Below are 20,450 nucleotides of genomic sequence, written 5' to 3'. Positions count from 1 at the left end.
TCAAGGTTGCTTCCTGAAAAGGGAGCGCCAGGACACGGCACACTGCCCTGAGTCTAAATTCAATATTTGAACAATGATTGATGACATCTGTCCCCCGATGCTCATATTTTCTACTTTATATCTAAATTTGAGTGAAAAGCCAAAGAAAACTGATCTGTCTGTGGGTAGCAACTGCACCACAATCCAATCATTGTGATCTAGCAACATTCAAAGATTCATTTCTACCAATGTTTCAATAAATCCTTCTGATTGCTTTAATTCCATCAGCAAACTCTTAAAAGCTATTAAACCTGCCAAATTATTTAATTAACAGGGCCTTTAATTAAGCCTGCATTTAATAGCAAATAAAGGATACCGCCTAATGTACAAAAACTAGGACGCAGCTGCATTAAAAAAACACAGTCACAAATACATCCAAAAAGGATAAAATAGTTTATTTATAGTTTCATAATAAAGGTGTGCCTTAACTTGCAAGACAACCGTTGGCAGTATGTACAACATACCTGTAATTTCCATTGAATGGAACAAACAAATTTTATAAGGTACACACTAATTTACCTCTGCAAAAGAAAAGAAAAAAAAAAAGATAAACATTCCCAGCACAGGCAAATATTTCAAGGGAAGGCTTTTCTTTGCAGAAATGACACCATTTAAGAGTATACAGTGTTACATACTACACGCTGAAAGGGACTTCCATTGACAAAAATAAAGGACAATGCTTTTTAACTGCATTGTGTAACATTCAATATCCATGAGGGGATTTTTTATTTTTTTTTTATAACCACAAGTTATTTAATAATATTAAAAATAGAGAAAAATAAATAGCTGAAACTTTTGAAATATTCAAGCCAAACATAATGGGAGATCAGACATCAGATTATATATAAGGGTAAGAAATTATTCTTGGTGCATGACTATAAATAGAGGGATTTGTTTGATTACACAACATTTCAAAGGCAAAACTTTTAGCCGCCTACACAGAATAAGGAGGGTTGCATTTTGCGTAACAGACAGTTCTTCCAAAACTTCCAACTTCACATTCTTTTCTGGAAAAATATGATCATTATTCTCATCATTATTTAAAAGGTAAAGTATCCCTACCATTTCCATTTATCAAAAGTCTCACAACTCCACCAGATTGGAGAGGCTGACCAAAACAACCAAAGGGAAAGGTTATTTTTGTAGCTTTACTCAAGCCTCATGCCTTGTCATCTCCACATTTATGAATGGTTATTTATGAGGTCTGAAAAGCATCAAGTCCTTCAAAACTACAGAGCTGCCTCAATTTGGGGATCTTAAACTTTGTTGCTGGGCCACAAAAGAATTGACAGGATGCTTTCCAGAAGGATAAAAGAAGGTAGAAGCGTTTTATACATAATAGCACCTCTCTCACACAATCTCCACCTCGTCTCCTGGACTAGCACAAGAAGGCAGGACTCAGTGCGGACAGGTAAGAGGAGCTGGGGCTGGTGGGTAAATAGAGTCTGTCTCAGGAGCTGGGGTCCACCCAAATCTAGCTGGGCTCTACGCGCAGCTTCTTCCTGTTGGGTGTCTCGTCTGATTCTGATTCAGAGCTGGAGTCGGACCCGCCGTCAAAGGCGGACACGGCGCTCCCTTTACGGTTTGTGTACAAGCTGCTATCAGAAGAGTAGTTTGTCTGGAGCTGAGTGTTCCCCTTGGCCTTCTCAAGTGCACGAACTGCAAGTTGCACAGAAAGATGAAAATTGACACCACTACAAACAGTGCATTGAATCCACGTGACAAAAAGGAGCAAAATTTATTGAACAAGTGCATCACTTACCCTGCTGCTCCAGCAGTGCATTCTGTTTCTTTAGATCATCAATGTCTTGCTGGTGGGTATGGTTTTTTCGCCTCATGTACTGGATGTACTCCGTGGCTTTGTCTAGAATCTGTGCTCGGGAAGCCTGTTTAACAGAAATCTGTCAGACCCGTGTGGCAAAGCAGATTACACTTTGTCTAATCAAGTGTACCAAGACAGTTATACAAAAGCTCACAGTGTGATGCAATTTAGTCTGGATTAGAATATGAAGTTAACAAGGACTGTTCCAGGAGTCAGCAACCTCGGGCAGATGGGCCAACACTTGATTTGTAGTACTGTGTTAAATCTTCAGCACAGGCTGACACGCACCTTCCCAGAAAAGCCACTACACACGTACTACTCTGTTGCAGCAAGGCAGACTTCAACAACTGTGATGGGTTTGTTTGTTAGCAATATACAGTGTTAACACAGTACACAGATTAAGAACTGGACTGAAAATCTGTGGCAACAGGTCTTATGGAGCGATGTTTGGAGCAAAATTTGTTTAAATCATTGTCAGTATGTACAGAGGAAATCAGGTCAGTACTACAGTGAGTGTCTACAGCCATCTGTGAAACATGGTGGAGGCTCTGTCATGGTTTGTGGCCAATTTCAGCCAGTGCTGTTGGGGATCTTATCAAAACTGATGGAATTAGGAGTGCAGAAAAGTACCATCAGATTTTTTCCACCGTGCAGTAACATCTGGAAAGCATCTGATTTTTCCAAATGACAATGATCCCAAACACACTGCCAATGTAGTAAAAGCATATCTGGATTAAAAAACACACAATGGAACTCTATCAGTCATGGATTGGCCTCCTCAGAGCCTGGACGCCTGGAGAACTTTTCTTTTTTATGCTGTACTTCCATGTATGTTTGCATATGTTTAAATAAATTGCCATTTTCACATTTTACTACCAAATATAAGGAAATGAGGGGTGGCTCAAGACTTTTACACAGAGCACTGTACATTCTTTAGCTCAAACGTCCACATTATTAGCTTCACTTTCACTTGTGATGGCAGACCAACGCAGGTACACAGCACATACGTTAAACGCAAACGACAATGTAGTCCACCACAGCTGAGATTCAACACAGCACTACAAATCGTGCTTAACACGGGAGAACATGGGATCGTTCTCAGTGTTGACGCAACAACTATATATTAACTGCCTTTTGAACTTTTAGTATGAAATATGAAAAGGACTGCATAAGCGGCGACATCACTCTTCATCCAGCGTTTAGTTGGCAGAGTTGTCACAGTTTACAGAGCTGCTTTGCTTTGATGACAGTGTCTACAAGCATGTTAAACACCACCAAGGAGATGAATCAGCTTGTGAATGAATATCAGTCATAATGGAACAAAGCCATCACTGTAAGTCTCATATTTCATTATGAGGGTTACAGTGTTGTGAACACATTTGATACATGCGTGACTTTGCTTGGCAGCGCATCGATTTCTACAAATGACAATTAGCTCCTTCCTCTAGAGCAGATTTGAAAGAGAGAAGTGGCTGGATAGCATGAAACCTAAAAATGTAGTCGGGTGACATAAAATTCATTTTAATATGTAGCTTGCAGAAATGCAACAATTCAGATTATAACCTCCAGAACAGAAGGCTTGTTTAAGTACAAGTGTTTAGCAGGTTTGGCCTCTTTGGCTGTGGTGAAAGAAGCACTCGGATCTCTAAATAGCAAAACCACAATGTAAACACTGTGTCACGAGTCAAGGTCATACATTCAAAGATTTACCCACTAGTAATATTACAAAACTCACTGTCTTTTCTAAGGTGGAACATAATGATGGTACACAATGACAGAAACTTAAAGCTGCCACGTTGCTGCTGATCCCTGAGATTGGGTAGTGAACATAATCCCCATGAATCTAAAGTTCAAAACCCTGTATTTATATTCAGGTAGTTTGCAATGTAAATTGTTTCCTCACCTTCTCCCCTTGTAATGAAGGCACAGAATCGCGTAAACTGTGGAAGCTGTCTTTAATGTGGTCCCTGCGTTTGCGCTCCAGCGCATTGTGATGTGCTCGCTTGTCTGCCTGGAAAGGGACAGGGAATGCTTATACTATTCCTTAAAACACAGGTCATTTACAAAAAAACATGTTACACACAGTTCTTTAACATATTAAAGTGATTTGAACTGCAGTAAGGGAAGGCCTCATCTTTATACGGGCATTGCGTGCATTTGTGTTAACATCAATAGGCAGACATAAGCAGGAACCTGTGGTGTAAGTATTTACAAGGACGTGATCTGTTTGCTTGAAGGGCTGGACCAGCTTCAGTGAGTCTCAACAAAAACTCAATATCAACCATTACGCCTGGGCCCTCTTTTTTTTTTTTTTTTTTTTTTTTAACATGGACTGAACTAAACCAACCGATACCTAAAACTTCAAGTTTGTGCTGCACAGTTTTCAAAGCAAATAAAACCGCTGCCTCTTCAGCTCGATTGCCAGCTTCTCTGCTTACACAAAATTATGAGAATGCCTGATTTCATAATCTCCACCACAGGCTGTGGACAGACTTTGTGCACTTACAGTCTAATTCTTTAGCACTTGCTGTAACTTTACAGAGGTCATCAAGCTCTGGCTGGATGCTCTTTTAAAACAGCATACCCATTAAGATTAGTAGTAAGAATTGCAGTTTAAGTTCAAATTCAGACACATTTCCCGCCTTAAAACAAGGTGTTCCTAATTTCATCGATAAATAATAGTCACGTAACACTTACAGTATCTTACAAATTTGAATACAAACACTTGTTACACCTTTCCTCCCACTAATCCTTATACTGCAACAGAGCAAATAAATCTGAATGATTGTCTTGGCATTACTGTAGCTATCACACACTCATTCAAACCAGGCTGCCAGACCAGATGTTAATGTTTGTACATAAAATTGCTCATTTTTAATTTAGGTAATGGCACAGATTAATAATATATATATATTAATATATATATAAGAGCAACAGTACATGTCAATGGACATCAATATAAGAATATAGATTTTTGCAAAACTAATAACAGTCCCTGGGCAGGTCATATACAGCTATACAAAATGCAATGCATAAACAACGTTAGATGCATAAAGATGGCTTGTCGGGCCTAACAGTACATGTATAGGTGGCTCTAGTAGGATCTAAACTGGAGCTTACAAGGAGGGGGAGGGGAATCCATAGTTCTGAGAAATATGTGGCCAGATTGAGGTCATGATGCGTCAGATGCGTGCTCAATTAAAACACCACAGCACACTTTGAGCTGGGAAAATGCAGCTGATTTTTGCAACACGAGGAATTTAAATTTTCACAGTGGGTGTACTCATGCACTGGCAAATTATGGTTTCTTGCAGAAAATCTAATGTAGTGGGTAAAGAGGGATTACAGGGAAATCCCGAAGAAGCTGGTATGCTCTTAATCGACTACACAACATGAAATCAGTCCTCTCAAGTGGCTCATTTACGTTACGTGCAACTGCAATGCAAATACAACATGCAGGATAGGAGAACATCGAGTCCTTTATTTTTATTTAGTTTGCTGTATTAAGTGTGTGCGCATCATAACCTGACTTAAATCATATTCAACCAATACATTTTAACCAGCTAGCTGTCAAGTATGCTAAACATATCTAGGCTGAGGTGAAGGAATAACCTCTTTATGCCTCAAATAAACAAGAGCTGCATTTATAGTAAAAGAATCCTTAGCACAGCCAACAAAACTGTATTATATTTTTTAAACGAACATGTCCAAGCAGCCGTCAGTTCACCTCTCAGATGAGCTGACCTTGTGTCCTCCAACAACTTAACTGCTGTTTATGAACGTCGCATCGTGTTTACACAGTTTCAACACAGCGTTTTATTATAAGTTTTATTGATCACGTAGCAGCAGCACTATGGTCGAAAAGGAGGAGTAATACAAATTGATAAAGACAAAAAAAAAAAGTCCTCTTTTTTTTTTTGGCTGAGCTGCCCCGCAGGAGCGATCCATGTCGCGTAGCGTTAGAACGCAGCGAGGCCACCCAACTTATTCCCCAGTTTTATGCGCTGTGTTCGGTTTTCATTTGCAAGCCAGCAATTAATTAAGAGCTTAAACGCTCCTCCTAACAGCTAACCCCACACGGGCTTCAAAATCTAGTGTTAGCCAAGAGGAACCCCGCTAACTAGCTAGCACAATCAAATAGCGTATGTTGACAGGAATGTAAGTTACTGTGCAGCTAACAAGCTGGCTAGCTACTTCTAGAGGAAACAAAAAGACATACATCGCTGTCGACTTCGATGTCATCGTTTTCACTCATTCTTCGATTAAAGAAAAAGAAGGTATGAGAAAAGAAAACAAAGTGCAGCGAAAAACTGGAGGCAAATAATGAAACCCAACGCGGAACTCTGCTACAGCAGAGACATGACAACCAAAGGTTCGTCCACACGTGATTCGCCTACACACATGGACGGGGGAAAACATACACAGCGCAGGCGCGATAAAGCAAAGCTTTATGGTAGTTTGAGTAACTTGGTACAACACAGCCTGATTTGCATATGTGCTGTTTTTTTGGAGCTGAAACTATATTTCCCACAAGTCCGCGGAGTTGGGCAAGCCCCCTTTAAAATACACTTAATCCCCTACAATCACAGCAGCTCGAGGATGAGTAGCTTCAGTGTGTTGTCTCGAATGGAACATGATGTTCTTATATATATATATATATATATATATATATATATATATATATATATATATATATATATATATATATATATATATATATATAAGATCATTTTCTGAATTTGTAAGTTTGCTCCCTTACAAATAAATAAGCAGTCTCTAATTTTATGGTAGTTTAATTTTCATTTTCATGGAGACAGAATATCATCCAAAAAGCAACCAAAAGTTACTGCACCATGCAGTATCTTTGCAAAGCCTTGAATGTGCATACGGCATGATATCTGATACGACATATTAGCTATAAATGTGCCCTTTAATGCAAATGTGAGTCTACAATCTGCTTCTCAAGTGGGCATTATTAGCAGTGTTGTCTGCTACAATATCTGCTCTTTTCTATTTCCAGCATATGATTATAAGGCCAGATGGTGGCCTAGCTCATGTCAGCGGCCCTCCCCCACCTTCCATCCATAGCTGTTCATTTGTCAGTACATAACACCTTCAGATGGCTGCAGCACTACACATATATGCTTCATTTTTAGGAATGTTTAATAAAACTAATAATTAATGTAATTAATAATAATGTCTGCACCACGCATTTCTAAAAGGAGATAATGTGAAGGATGAAAAGAAAAATGATGTTGCTTTTTCTCCAGTGAAAAATATAAATCAGTTTGAATATTTGTGGTCAGTTAATCTAATTGAGATTCAGATGTCAGGACAGAACAGGGGAATATCCAGAACCAATTATTCATTTGCCAAAATACCTTAAATATCTAAGGTTAAGTAAGACACTGTATAGTATTAACAGTAGAGTGTTATAGATGAGTATCACTATAAGCTCAATGCCTGTAAGAAGCTCATTGCCTGTAAGAAGGTCAATCCATCCTTGCAGTGTAGAGACCAATCATAAAACTGGACCAGCCAGGTTAGGTGAAAAAGTTAGATCCTTTCATTCTAAGCAGGACCTCGACAAAACCGAGTCTTGTTCAACTGACTTTTCAGTCAGTTCAGTAAGATTCTTTAATTATTCTGCTGTGATCTAAATATGCAGTAATCAGAGCCACTGGTGGAGCTGGAGAGTCCTTTTTTTCTGGTTCAAAAACATCTGCAACAAAGAAGTAATAATTGGAACTGAAAAACAGGCTTATTTTGGAAAGACTAAGTAAAATTCTTTGAAATGTTAATAGACTGACTGCAGGATCCTTACTGAAAAAAGAAGTTCAGATATTATCACTTCTGCATAAAGGCATGCTTCTAAGGAACATCGAGTCCTTTATTTTACTATGAGATTTTAAGATTAGACGGGGCCTGATTATTCAAGACCTTGTATGTGAGGAGAAGGTGTTTAAATTCAATTCTGGATCTAACAGGGAGCCAATGAAGAGAAGCCCTTGTGTGAGAAATATGCTCTCTCTTTCCAGTCCCTGTCAGTACTTTTGGGTCAGCTGAAGGCTTCAAGGATCTTTAGGGACAACCTAGAAGTAATAAATGCATGAATAAGCTTCAGGATATTTCTAATTTTGGGGCTATTGTGCAAATGCAAAAAGGCAGTCCTACATATTTGTGTAATATGTACATTGAAGGACATATTCTGGCCAAAAATGACTCCAAGATTTCTCACAGTGTTACTGGAGGCCAAGGTAATGCCATCCAGAGTAAGTGTCTGGTTAGACACCATGTTTCTAAGGTTTGCAGAGCCAAGTACAATAATTTCCATTTTATCTGAATTTAGAAGCAGGAAATTAGAGGTCATCCAGGCCTTTATGTCTTTAAGACATTCCTGCACTTTAACTAATTGATGTCTGTCATCTGGCTTCATGTCTAGATAAAGCTGGGTATCATCTGCATAACAATGAAAATGTGTACAATGCCATAATACTGCTTAAAAGTTTGTATGGTTGTTGGAAGAAGTCTATGAGTGTTATAATCATTTTGCTTTTGTCATGCCTAACTGCCAGTAGAGATGCTCTGTGCTGTGTCAGGTTGTTTGTCTGAAAGAATGTGTAACTCTCTCCTGTGACTTGACCTAGATGGAAGGAACGCAGTATTCTGGGGGAGAGTTACACCCCCAAAAAGATGATCATTTTGTCATGGTCCTGGGCCATTTGTCTATGAGGATCTGTTTTTTTGTTATATCTCTAGTTGTGTTTCTTAGTTTCCTTACAGTTGCTGTGCGTTTGTTCATTCCCCGATTCATTCGTAAGGAAAGAGCTCTGCAAATGATTTTCTTCCTTTCAGTTTCACATGTGCTGGTTGTTTAAATGTTTGTGCTCTTTGGGAAAGCAGTAACAAGCGAGATTAACACAGTTGACTTAACTCAGGCTGCTGGCCCTGGTGAGGAATGCACTGAAAAGCTGCGATGGAATTTTAAGCAGGTCCATTTGCCTTTGACATAATCTGTGCCATATTTTACAGATTTACACAAGATTTGTGTCTCATCTATCTTATTTGGTCCATTGTGATAACAAAAGACTGATTACCCCCCCCCCCCCCCCCCCCCCCCCCCCCCAAGCATCTCAGTTTTCTGGTTGCATAACTTTAATTGGAGGGCAGTTTGCATGATAGTGAGGTCAAATGAATAAAAGTGCCCCTTTGGATATACAAATAGATATTTGCATTCCTTGCACACCATCATGCCTACAAATCCCACAAAGTTTCTCACAATGGCCTGAAAAAAGAGAAAAGGGGGGGAGGGGTGGGGGAGTTGTTTTCAAGTACAGAGAAAAGCAGTTCAGCAGGAGTGCATGAGACTAGATGGACACAAGTGTGTGAGTGAGTAAAAGCTGCAGCCAGTGGGTGAGGTAAGGTAAGAAAGTGCCTTTATGGTTCACCTACCGTAACAACAGCTTATGTTTAAAGGGAAAGAGTAGCACCAATAGTAGTGTTTTCAATTAAATTAGGTTTTATGGAGCTGTTTTTGAACAAAGCGACATTTTTAGCAGGATTATGTCATGCAGTGCAACAACACGGCTCATTTCATTTCGGTGTATTTGTTACGGTACAGAAGTGTTCTCTTCAAACTAAACCAAAAAGTAAAGGAGTCAAAAAAAACCCCCAAAACTTTTTTATTAACTGAGGTAAAAGTTAAATGAAGCAAAAGTTACCTGAAATGCAAACACCTGATATGTGCAGCTTTTGTAGATATTTTGAAACCCCCCCAGTCTTTGATGATTCACCACAATTTCTCAGTTTAACCTGGTAGGTCAGGCAGCTTACAGCTTATAGACTGTTACAATATTTAATTATGTAATCAACTTTTAGGGTGGGGGTGAGGGGGGCTGCTTCAAATAGTAGCATTAATTGTTACTATGTCTTTTTTGTAATGGCAAAACTATGAATCAGCATTTCCACTTATTCCATAAAAGCATGACTGAGAATTAAGAAACCATTGTTATACATGTTTGTTTTTTTAATACTTTGCATGGAAGGATGGCAACAAAGAGGCAACTGAATTTACTGCTTAACTGGTTTATTTTTCCTTATGAAAAATGGGATTTTGAGTATTCTGGGTTCTATCTGTGCAAACCAAGTGGAGTGGAAACCCCTGCAGAGATGATTCACTAGCTGTAAGTCCTAAGGAGTTAAATCTCAAATTTATGCATTTCCTTTTCTTTTGTGTGACAGGTGAAACCCACATAACGTTGGGACAAGTGCTACAATGAACCTGACAGAGGCCCACGAGAGAATAGCTATCCTCTCTAATGAAGAGACTGCATCCAGCAATGTCAGCCTGGCCAGCCTGATCATAAGGGGACCCATCAACAAAACAGTCAATATTTTGACTGTTGTCATCCTGTTCATTACCATGATATCTCTTGGCTGTACAATGGAAATTTCCAAAATTAAGGCCTATCTCTTCAAGCCAAAAGGAGTAACCATTGCCCTGCTGTCCCAGTTCTGCATCATGCCCATTACTGCTTTCAGTCTCGCCAAAATCATGGAGATGGATCCCATAAAGGCTGTGACGGTGCTCATCTGTGGCTGCTGTCCAGGGGGAAGCTTATCCAACATTTTTTCTCTTGTCGTGAAAGGCGACATGAACCTCAGGTAAGCCGTTCACAGTGATGTACCACTTAAAGTAAATCACCAAATTTGGCTGTCATACAATGAGATGCTGACACATCAGTCTAATGGCTTTCCTTCTTCACTTTAATATCCTCCTAGCATTGTGATGACCGCTTGCTCCAACATTGCAGGCCTGGGTTTGATGCCTTTGCTGCTGTATGTCTTCTCCCAAGGCTTCACTGGATTGGAAAATGCTGTGCCATATGTTGACATCATTGCCACTCTGGCGTTCACCCTGGTGCCTTGTGCTTTCGGCATTGCCATTAATCACTTCAAACCAAATGCCGCATTAATCGTCAAAAAAGTGAGACCATCACGTGACTAGATTAGAGCGGACTTCACAGCAGATGTTTCGATTTATAAGAGCAGAAAACGAAAAGCCATGGAAAAGGCCTATCGTGAATAAGAGTGTTTACCAGGAGTGTTTTATCACATATTTTAACACAGTGTTTGTGTCATTTGACCAGTTCTTGACTATTGTGATATGTTTTCTCTTTCTCAACAGGTTGGTCTTAGCCTCTTGGTGATGTCCAGCATCATTGTTTCTATCCTGTCCTTCTATATTGTCAAAGACCTAATATGGATGATCCTCGTCCCGGATGCTCTTATTGCGGCTTCACTGATGCCACTGATTGGCTTTATGTTGGGATATGTCATGTCTGCCTTATGCAGACTCAGTCCGCAGTAAGTAAATACACACTAAGCATTCTCCTTGACTCTGTAAACAAGCGGGTCTGAGGTTGTGTCTCAAGTTTGTACTTTTTGTTGAATCTGTCCAGTCACTGTATTATATTATGTTTCTCATACACTGCACTGTTCTTGCACAATAGCCACTGTTCTTTCAGGGTTTGTGCAACAGGATAAGAGGCAGTTTATGAAAGTCTTTGAGGATTTCTGGCAGAGTAAAAGGTTTTCATATTTCACAACATGTTAAATCATTGGACAGTTCATATACACTCACCAAAACCTTTGTTAGGTACACCTTGCCCGTACCTGGTAGGACACCCGTTGGTTTCAGAGCTGCCTTAATACTTCCTGTCACAGATTCAACATGATGCTGGAAACATTCCTCAGATATTTTGCTCCATATTGACATGACAGCATCACACAGTTGCTGCAGATTTGTCAGCTGCACATCCATGATGCAAATCTTGCATTTCACCACATCCCAAAGGTGTTCTATTGGATTGAAATCTGCTGGCTGTGAAGGCCATTTGAGTACAGTGAAATCATTGTCACGTTCAAGAAACCAGTTTGAGACGATTTGAGCTTTGTGACATGGTGTGTTATCCTTCTGGAAGCAGCCACAAGAAGATGGGTACACCGTAGTCATAGAAGGATGGACATGGTCAGCAACAATACTCAGGTAGACCATCTAAATGTCACAGCAGGGCGCCCGGATGGCTCAGTGGTGGAGCAGGCGACCACATATATATGCTGCATTGCAGTGCGGGCGGCACGGGTTTGGGTTCCGGAGTGTCGCTGGTTTGCCTGCGTGTCTTCCCTGTATCTTTCCCCCATTTCTTGTCTGTCTACACTGCAAATAAAGCAGCTGTGGCCAAAAAAAATGTCACAGCAGAAATCCAAGACTCATCAGACCAGGCAACATTTTTCCAGTCTCAAGTCTCCTTTTTTTTTTCCTGTTGTTCAGTTTTGGTGCCCCTGTGCAAATTACAGCCTCAGTTTCCTGTTCATACGTGACAGGAGTGGCACCCAGTCCGGGGTTTGGCTACTGTAGCCCATCTGCTTCAAGGTTCAATGTGTTGTGCATTCAGAGATGCGGTCTGCAAACCTTTGAATATTCGTTAACATGTTATTATCAGGTTATCTTTAATTTGTTGTGTATAGTATAGACAGTAAGATGCTGTGATATCAAGGAAGCAAGAAAAAAGGCAGTCCAATGAAAGCAAAGGACAGTCTAAGTACATCACTGAAAATCCTTGTGCTTTATGAGTGATGTATAAGGACAACATGAAATAATCCTGAATCACTCTCAAAGCTAATAAAGAAAAATGCTTCCCCTATTTTTAGATGCAGCAGGACCATCTCCATGGAGACAGGGTGTCAAAACATCCAGCTGTGTGTTGCCATCCTAAAGGTGGCTTTTCCTCTTGAGGTTATTGGGCCCATGTTTCTCTTCCCCCTGTTATACATCACTTTCCAGTGCGCTGAGGTCTTTCTCTTCACCCTGTGCTTCAGATGTTACCAAAGAGTCAGGACACCAGCTGAGGGTAAGTGTCACAGCTGCCTGCGTGTTTTTGCACAGCGAAGCTCTAAGGGATCAGAGGAGCATGTGAACTGACACACACGTGCGTGTTTTGAGCTGTTGGAAAATGAGGTCAAACAAAATATTGTCTAATTCTCCCCCGTTCTTACACAGATACAGAAAAAGAAGAAGACAAGAGTGCTGATCCTAAACACGACGAGGTGAAACAACCATGACAGCATCACTGCTGATAACCCAGCACTGGTGAGGGATACAAAAAAAAGATACCCAGGATGAAGCCATCCAGTGCCTTTATGTTATAAATGTCATCTGCCTGTTCAGAGCTCAGGGATGTTACACTTGAGGACTGTGGAAAGATTTGCAGCCATCCCACCAAACTGTGTCACTTTGGAGAAGTTATATATGAAAAATCAAACAGTAAAATGGCTCAACTGTAACACAAACTGGAAAAACAGTCAACTGTAACACCTCAAATAATATTTAATTAAATCATATGATCATATGATATATACAGAGGAAACTTAAATTAAACCTTTTTTTTTTTTTTTACATATATTAAAATACCTTCTTCACAAAAAAAAAAAATCCATTCATCAGTCTCAAAGGTAAACTCAATGGACAGTCAAACAAAGTGAACACTTAACATTTACACTAGTCTGTACACTTATTATTTTTTCATGTTGGATCTTCCCAACCACATTTACAGTGTCACATATAACGTGCCTGCAGTAGAATTAAAAGTGAAGCTGCAAAGTGAAAAGACCTACTTTTTAAAGCTTCCATGAGGTGTAGAGGCAAAAAAAAAAGGAAGAAGCAGAAGAAGAAGCCATGGCTGATCAACAGCGTTCTGGGCACAAATAAATTAAATACACATTTTAACTTCCCATTTAGAACTAAAACAGGAATTCCCAAGCAGCCTGAATAAATTAATAACAAAATATTTACCTGTGTACATGTGTCTGACAAAGCCACGTGTAATGTCACTAAGCAGTGGCGGCATCTCACTGACATTCATTTTTAAAATTTCACAAATTATAGATACCTGTGCATAGAAGTGGAAAGCTAAGGCATTGGGGGGGGGGGGTTTGAATACAAAGAAAAAATATTTTTGGAGAAATGAAGTATCTTGAATGCAGGGTGGACAAAGAGGCATATAATATACAATGAAACGTGAAATAGTGTGAGTTATGATTAATGATTTAGAATCACAAAAACCTTTGAAGATGATGCTGTGAGCATACATGGACAGCAATTTATCTGACTACCCTTTATGCATCTTTGCCACCGTGTTTCATGAAAGGTAGGGTGAGTCGTTAAAAAAAAGAAACAGCAAACAAGACACGAATGACACCAACAGCTCCAAAGATGAGTTTGCAGCTTTGCCCGATCAACTGAAACGCGCGTCATTTTCCTCCAACAAAATTGAACACAAATTCCCTCAGAAGTGCCTGCTCCTTTCTGTTTTGTTCAACATTATTAAAATGAGTTTTAGATATTAGACATACATACACAGTACATGAATTGACATGAAAATGTAAGAATGTATGTACACGTGTATCCTTTCTCTCCTCTCCTTTGGGATGGTCAGACGAACTCTTCTGAGTGACCCACAGCTTAACTCAGGGCCTCTGTAGTTGAGCTGATCTGTGTTGACAGCTGTGTTGAGAAACTCCCGGTCATCATTACAGGTCAGTCGCAAAGCTGGTTGTTTTGGATAAGTCCAAAGGCTGAAGCGTGTTTCAGGCCTCCTTCAGTAATGGAATATCTGGGAAAGAAAGACAAAAATGTGATTATTACAAAATAAGTGTTTTAAATAAGTAGAAAGGGACGAGTATAAATAGAACTTTACCATCAGAGTAGTCCATCTCAGAGTCCAGAGACAGGCTATGTTGATCGCTGCCTCCAGACGGCCTTCTTTGTGATGATGAGGTGCCTGCTGCAGCACCTGCATGCTCCAAAGCCCAGGTAGAGGAAGAGGGAGATGAAGACGATGAGGAGGGTGGTACAGGATGGACCACAGCCATCTCAGACTGCTGCTGTTTGAGGGAAGAAGGCCTAGAGGGGCCAGCCTCTGGCGCTGTAGCATGCTGACCCTCCGACAGCACTATCTGGACTCGAGATTCTGAACTGAGAGCAGAAGCTCCACTGCTGCTCACAGCCTCCTCATACGAGGGCAGAGTCACCTGCACTCCCTCCACCATGATAGACACAGGCTGTCCTGATACCCCCTGATCACGTCTAGGTGTGGCGGACAAGAGAACAGTTAAAACTTTTTTTAATCACTAGTTTCCATAATCAATGCCCTCTGTTTCAGAAATAAGATCTTGGCAGTGAAATTAGAGGAATTTTGAAGGCAGACTCACCGATGGAGCGACTTAAGTTTTGGCTGAAGCAGCACAAACAGCACCACCAGAAGCAAGATAAAAGCCACCGAGCTAGCTGTGGATGCCACTATGGATAAAGTTGGCATCCCCAATGGCAAAACTGGATTGTGGTCTGTGAGACAGACAAATAATTAATATGGTTATCTGAACAAAATTTTGGAATTATTAGTTGAAAAGTATTTTCTTATCTTCACCTTGCTTCATGATACAGCTTAGCTTCATTTGGCTGTCCCATTCCCCATACTGGCAGGTAAGGTATTTATAGTCACCCTTCAGAATATAGCCTTCATCACAGAAATATTCAATCACAGTGCCATGAGAAAGTCTTTGGCATGGGGAGGGGTGGCAGGTGTAGCCTCCGTTTTCTGGCTGATATGGAGGCTGGCATACTATCCAGGAAAGAAATAAACAACAGTGACAGGAAAGGTGATTCCAAAACAGTTATGTTATTAGAAAATGAGCCAGCCATCACTATAAACACTGAAAAGAGTCCCAGTAGGATGGAGAAACCTTTAACACCATTGCTAATAGCAGTATACAAATGATCTTGACATTTCTTATCTTGCATCGAGCATTAACATCCCATCTGCTGGAGGTTGAATCCAGTCGCAAAATGTGTCTCTAACCTCCTGCGGGGTTGGTGTGTGTGTGTGTGTGTGTGTGAGTGAAGCAAGTCTCTTACTAAAGGAAACACTGACCATTAAATAAAAACACAAGACCTTTAAAATCCAAAGGCAAGAACACACCAATAACAGACATTATCTATTCATTCAAATTTCAGACAAGAAAATTACCATCACTGTGTATGCAGCGAGGAGGCTCAGAGGACCAGTGTCCCAGTGTGGTGCAGGTGACAGTCACAGATCCATCCAGGAGGTAACCAGGATTGCAGGTGTACTGTAGAACTGTACCAACTGGGAAGAAGCTCCTGTTGGTGTCTGTCAGATTAGCATAGCCATGCTGCACCATCGAGGGTCTTCTACAACCTTAAAAAGGGGGCAAAAAGAAAAATACAGTTCATAGCTGTAATCAGTTTTAGCAGCAACTACATTCTTTATTACAAAACAATGATAAAATGAAATAATAGGTAAATTGGATAAGAAAAGCCCTTTGAGACAGTCAGCTAATTCACTTTTACCTTGCTCAATGAGGCAGCTGACCGGCATTAAGGTGTCCCATTTCCCATATTGACAGGTGATGAATTTATATTCTCCCTTCAGAATATAGCCGTCATCACAGAAATACTCAATCACAGTGCCATGAGAAAATCTTCTGCACGGAGAGGGGTGGCAGGTGTAGCCTCCGTTTTCTGGCTGATATGGAGGCTGGCATACTGTCCATGAAAGGAAATACAGTGAATGTATAAAAACACCATGATATGTTATATCCCATCTAACTGTATTTGGAATTATTTTTTTTAAAAAAAAGAAAAAACTTGCTCTGTTTTCATCCAAGTATATTATTATTATTATTAGTAGTAGTATTATTATTAAGGTTGCAACGATTCCTTGAGTAACTCAAATAATTCGATTATAAAAAAATCCTCAACACAAATTTATTATGCTTTGTTTAAACTCTGCAGGGCTCCGGTGTCTCCGAGTAAGAAGTGTTTCATCCACATTAGCTGTTAATAAGACAAAAGTATTTCTTATCTGATTAGTCGATTAATCAATGGAATAATCAATAGAATACTCGATTACTAAAATAATCGATAGTTGCAGCTAATTATTAATAACTGAATTAACTAACATCGCAAACTACAATGCACCTAAAAATTAGGTGGATTCAGAATTGATAGGACGCTTGCCTTTACCATCGCTGCGTATGCACCGAGGAGGTTCAGAGGACCAGTCTCCCAGTTTGGTGCAGGTGAGGATAGTGGGTCCGGCTGGCACGTAACCAGGATCACAGCTATACTGTAGTGCAGTGCCCACAGGGAAGAAGCTCCTGTTGCTGTCTGTCAGGTTAGCTGAGCCATGCTGTACCATGGAAGGCCTTATACAGCCTTAAAAAAAACAAACAAACAAAAAACAGGTGGGGGTGTAATAACAAGAAAAAGTTTGTTATTCATTACATTTTAATTATTAAAAAGTAACACAAAGTAATTGTACAACAGATTAACAAAGCAGAAAGGTATGACAATCAACATGATTAATTTGAAATAATGTGTCTTAAAGAATTTCACAAAGAATTATTCGAGGCCCAATATTGCAGACAATATCAAGAGCATCTCCATAAAATTCACATCTCTCTGGCATGCTAATGTTTAGGACCAATCTGTTAACCTCTGAAGATGTTATGGTCATCTAGAAGTGGTGTCTGAAGTGGTGTAGTAAAGTTAAATGTGGTTAATCCATTATGCTATACTGCCATGCGAAATTTTATATAATGGTGCATATAATTGATTAACATTAGTTTCAGTGACTTATAAGCTGCAGTAATTCTTTTTTTTTTCTATTTTTCCTCCTGGTTTGAGCAAAAGAGGAGGCTGGAGGTGGAGGGTGGAGCTGGTTTAGTTGACCTAACTTATGGGCCCACTGATTACTTAAAATAGCTTACTTTCATGGGTTTGTATTTATATCACTTTTTGTCCTTTTTGGGGTACAATAAAACCCACAGTTTGAAAATATGTTCTTGGCTGCTTGGTTCCTGATAAAAGAGATGGGATGAATTTGAGGACTGACCAACCTTGGCTTACACAATTGATCTGCATGGGGCCGTCCCACTCTCCATCTTGACAAGTCAAATAGTTATAGTCTCCACTGAGCATGAAGCCCTCATTACAGAAGAACTCAATCACAGCGCCATGGGCAAACAGTCGACAAGGGGATGGGTGGCAGGTGTAGCCCCCATTCTCAGGTTTGGAGAGAGGGAGGCATGCTAATGAGATGGAAAAAAAGAACAGCAACTTATCTTTAAAAGTTGTTTATGTATTAGAAAAGTTGGCAAAAAAATTGGACACTGAATTGCCACATAATTAAAACTTTGAAAGTAAGAAAAACAGGGTTTAAAAATTGAGAGAAAGATGTTTGGTTAATTGCTCAAAGCATTAAATACTCACTACTTTATAGATCAGAAAAAAAAAAAAAAAAAAAGACAGCAGTCGACAGAATATCTTACCACCACTACGAATGCAACGAGGAGGTTCAGAGGACCACCGTCCCAGTGTGGTGCAGGTGAGGATGTTAGGGCCATCTGGCAGGTAACCAGGGTCACAGCTGTACTGCAACACTGTGCCCACAGGGAATGAGCCCCTGTTGGTTTCTGTGAGGTTTACCCAGCTGTTCTGAACCATGTATGGCCTCACACATCCTGGGAAGAAAGAACAGAAGAATTTCTTTAAAACTGCTGCAGCAACAAGGCAAGAAAGACTCTGGATTGATATTTCCAATATCGACACTAATGTAGCCATTATGCCAAACACCTAAAAAGGCTTCACAGTTGCAGCAAATTATAACATCAACACCTGTATTATACAGTTTTCTCCAGTTCTATATCAGTTTTTATTTAGGACACTCTGAAAAACACTCACTTAACACCATCATTTATTGACAATTTTGGTGTTTTTCTCTATTATAACCCATTCAAAATGGGAGCAAAAGATAAAAGTAAACTACTAAAACTATTGTATGAGGAAAGCCTGCTTCCACCAGACCCACTTCTTCAGGCTTTGTTACAATCTGACCAATCGGATTCAAGCAGATTACATGAAAACTATTTTCTCAGGATTAATGAAAGAAACAGCTAGACATATTACAAAAGGGTGGAGGCAAATGCTGCAAAACAAACTGAATTATACTTGCACGACTCACTCATAATGTGTATCCCTAACACTGTTAAAAAGTAAACTCTACTAATGGTAAAGAGTTAACATCCATGTTTTTTTATATGTTCATTTACTTACCATGAAACTGATAAGTATACAGACATCATGGCTACCATCTAACACAATTAATTATGCATGTAACAGTGCAAACATCTAATGGACTTTTAGGCTGCAATGCCATCATGGTTTGATAACACTTTTGTCTGTCTATTGTTTGTGACATTTTTGACACAGCTTTCCTCCCCCTTTTTGACATGGCTGGATAACCATAGCCCCACTGATTCAAGAACAGTATGCAGAGCCTTTCTAAAGTTTTCAATGCAAATTCTTCAAATAGCTATATAGAGCTACTTTACTAGGGCTGCAACACAATAAACAATAATAAATATACCGTGCAGTAGTAGATGGTATCAGCTGATATTCACCCATTCAATCTGTGTCATGACAAAGCTGATTTGAAAAGTCTCTTCTGAGAAAAATTAGTGAACATAAATTATGTCCCATACCTGACCCTTGCCCGGTGGACACTACAGTCAGAAACAGCAGCAACACAAAGGACCGTTTAGTGGCTGAGGAGTGGGCCCAAAAGGCTTTTGGTATTGACTCTATCATTCCATTGCACATCTTCCCCTTCAGAGTCAACTCAACCTGGCAGAATCGGAAAATAATATTATTGTAAAAGTGTACACAGTGGTTAAAAGGTAATCCTCCACAGCTTCCGTATGCTGACACCTGCCTGGTGCAGGTACACTGCAGAGCTTGGGCAGCTGCCAGCGAAATGGGTGTGATTATGGGCAAGTGCTACAATGACAGCACTGTAAAGATACTGGTATTAGCATTTGGTAGAATAGCGTTAAACAAAAAGCAATACCAATGACTCATGCGGTAAATATGCACTGTTTAAGAAGCAACTGCTTCATCTAACTACATACGACAGATAAAATATAACTACGGTGGTTCCGTACACGCCAATTTTCCCTGTTTCGTTTTTAGCATTCATAGCTCAGTTTGATAACCTCACAGCGAACAAGGCCCAGACAAAAGACATCACTTTTTACACAAAGAGTATGAAATGTTTATAAGTGGCTACCATAGCACATGAAAATGTATTATGCAACAAAGCATATTATCTGATTTCATTATTATTACAATGGGTAGTAAATATTAGCATTTTTTTAAAGCTTGCTATCTAGACATAAAGGCTCGTTATTCAGCGTTACTTACCACTAAAACACGGCCTCGAAACCTCCACCGTCGCACCCTCACAGCGCAGACATGAATAAGCAATATTCCAGCTACGCCGAAACAATTTAACTCTACAGCAGAAACAACAAAAATGCGATTTAGCGTGCCGAGCGGTACCACCCCAGCTAACCGCCAGCTAGCTCCAAGCTTGACCCGCTACACTAGCCGCTAGCCGCATTGATTGAAGCGTCAGCTGAGCCGCATCAATTTTGTTCAGTAGCCATA

At 40.0% G+C, this 20,450-nt stretch overlaps 3 protein-coding genes across 6 annotated transcripts; 1 reads left to right on the top strand and 2 right to left on the bottom strand.

Annotated features, from left to right (window-relative positions):
• Nucleotides 1-413: 413 nt before the first annotated feature.
• Nucleotides 414-6,268, bottom strand: LOC115773052 (protein max-like). Of its 2 annotated transcripts, none has more exons than XM_030719554.1 (4): nucleotides 6,081-6,268; nucleotides 3,765-3,872; nucleotides 1,802-1,940; nucleotides 414-1,698 (listed from the first exon to the last, which is right to left on the bottom strand). In XM_030719554.1, the coding sequence occupies exons 1-4, from the start codon at nucleotides 6,114-6,116 to the stop codon at nucleotides 1,514-1,516; spliced, it is 468 nt and encodes a 155-aa protein (XP_030575414.1). In that variant the 5' UTR covers nucleotides 6,117-6,268; the 3' UTR covers nucleotides 414-1,513. The 2 variants fall into 2 exon arrangements, with proteins under 2 accessions (XP_030575414.1, XP_030575415.1); XM_030719555.1 differs by having other exon boundaries at nucleotides 1,802-1,925.
• A 2,917-nt stretch (nucleotides 6,269-9,185) lies between these two features.
• Nucleotides 9,186-13,296, top strand: LOC115772415 (sodium/bile acid cotransporter-like). 2 transcript variants are annotated; one of them, XM_030718657.1, is made up of 6 exons: nucleotides 9,186-9,284; nucleotides 10,103-10,525; nucleotides 10,643-10,847; nucleotides 11,049-11,227; nucleotides 12,575-12,774; nucleotides 12,924-13,296. In XM_030718657.1, the coding sequence occupies exons 2-6, from the start codon at nucleotides 10,137-10,139 to the stop codon at nucleotides 12,983-12,985; spliced, it is 1,035 nt and encodes a 344-aa protein (XP_030574517.1). In that variant the 5' UTR covers nucleotides 9,186-9,284; nucleotides 10,103-10,136; the 3' UTR covers nucleotides 12,986-13,296. The 2 variants fall into 2 exon arrangements, with proteins under 2 accessions (XP_030574517.1, XP_030574518.1); XM_030718658.1 differs by having other exon boundaries at nucleotides 9,255-9,279.
• LOC115772412 (sushi domain-containing protein 4-like) lies at nucleotides 13,275-20,407 on the bottom strand. 2 transcript variants are annotated; one of them, XM_030718649.1, is made up of 11 exons: nucleotides 20,205-20,407; nucleotides 19,487-19,628; nucleotides 18,275-18,466; nucleotides 17,843-18,034; nucleotides 16,962-17,159; nucleotides 16,293-16,487; nucleotides 15,949-16,140; nucleotides 15,349-15,543; nucleotides 15,134-15,266; nucleotides 14,620-15,008; nucleotides 13,275-14,535 (listed from the first exon to the last, which is right to left on the bottom strand). In XM_030718649.1, the coding sequence occupies exons 2-11, from the start codon at nucleotides 19,602-19,604 to the stop codon at nucleotides 14,510-14,512; spliced, it is 1,830 nt and encodes a 609-aa protein (XP_030574509.1). In that variant the 5' UTR covers nucleotides 19,605-19,628; nucleotides 20,205-20,407; the 3' UTR covers nucleotides 13,275-14,509. The 2 variants fall into 2 exon arrangements, with proteins under 2 accessions (XP_030574509.1, XP_030574510.1); XM_030718650.1 differs by having other exon boundaries at nucleotides 13,277-14,535; nucleotides 16,968-17,159; nucleotides 20,205-20,406.
• Nucleotides 20,408-20,450: the final 43 nt, after the last annotated feature.

Source organism: Archocentrus centrarchus, chromosome 22, assembly GCF_007364275.1.
Source record: "Archocentrus centrarchus isolate MPI-CPG fArcCen1 chromosome 22, fArcCen1, whole genome shotgun sequence".
NCBI classification, from domain to species: Eukaryota; Metazoa; Chordata; class Actinopteri; order Cichliformes; family Cichlidae; genus Archocentrus; species Archocentrus centrarchus.
This window is presented reverse-complemented; position numbering and strand designations above follow the sequence as displayed.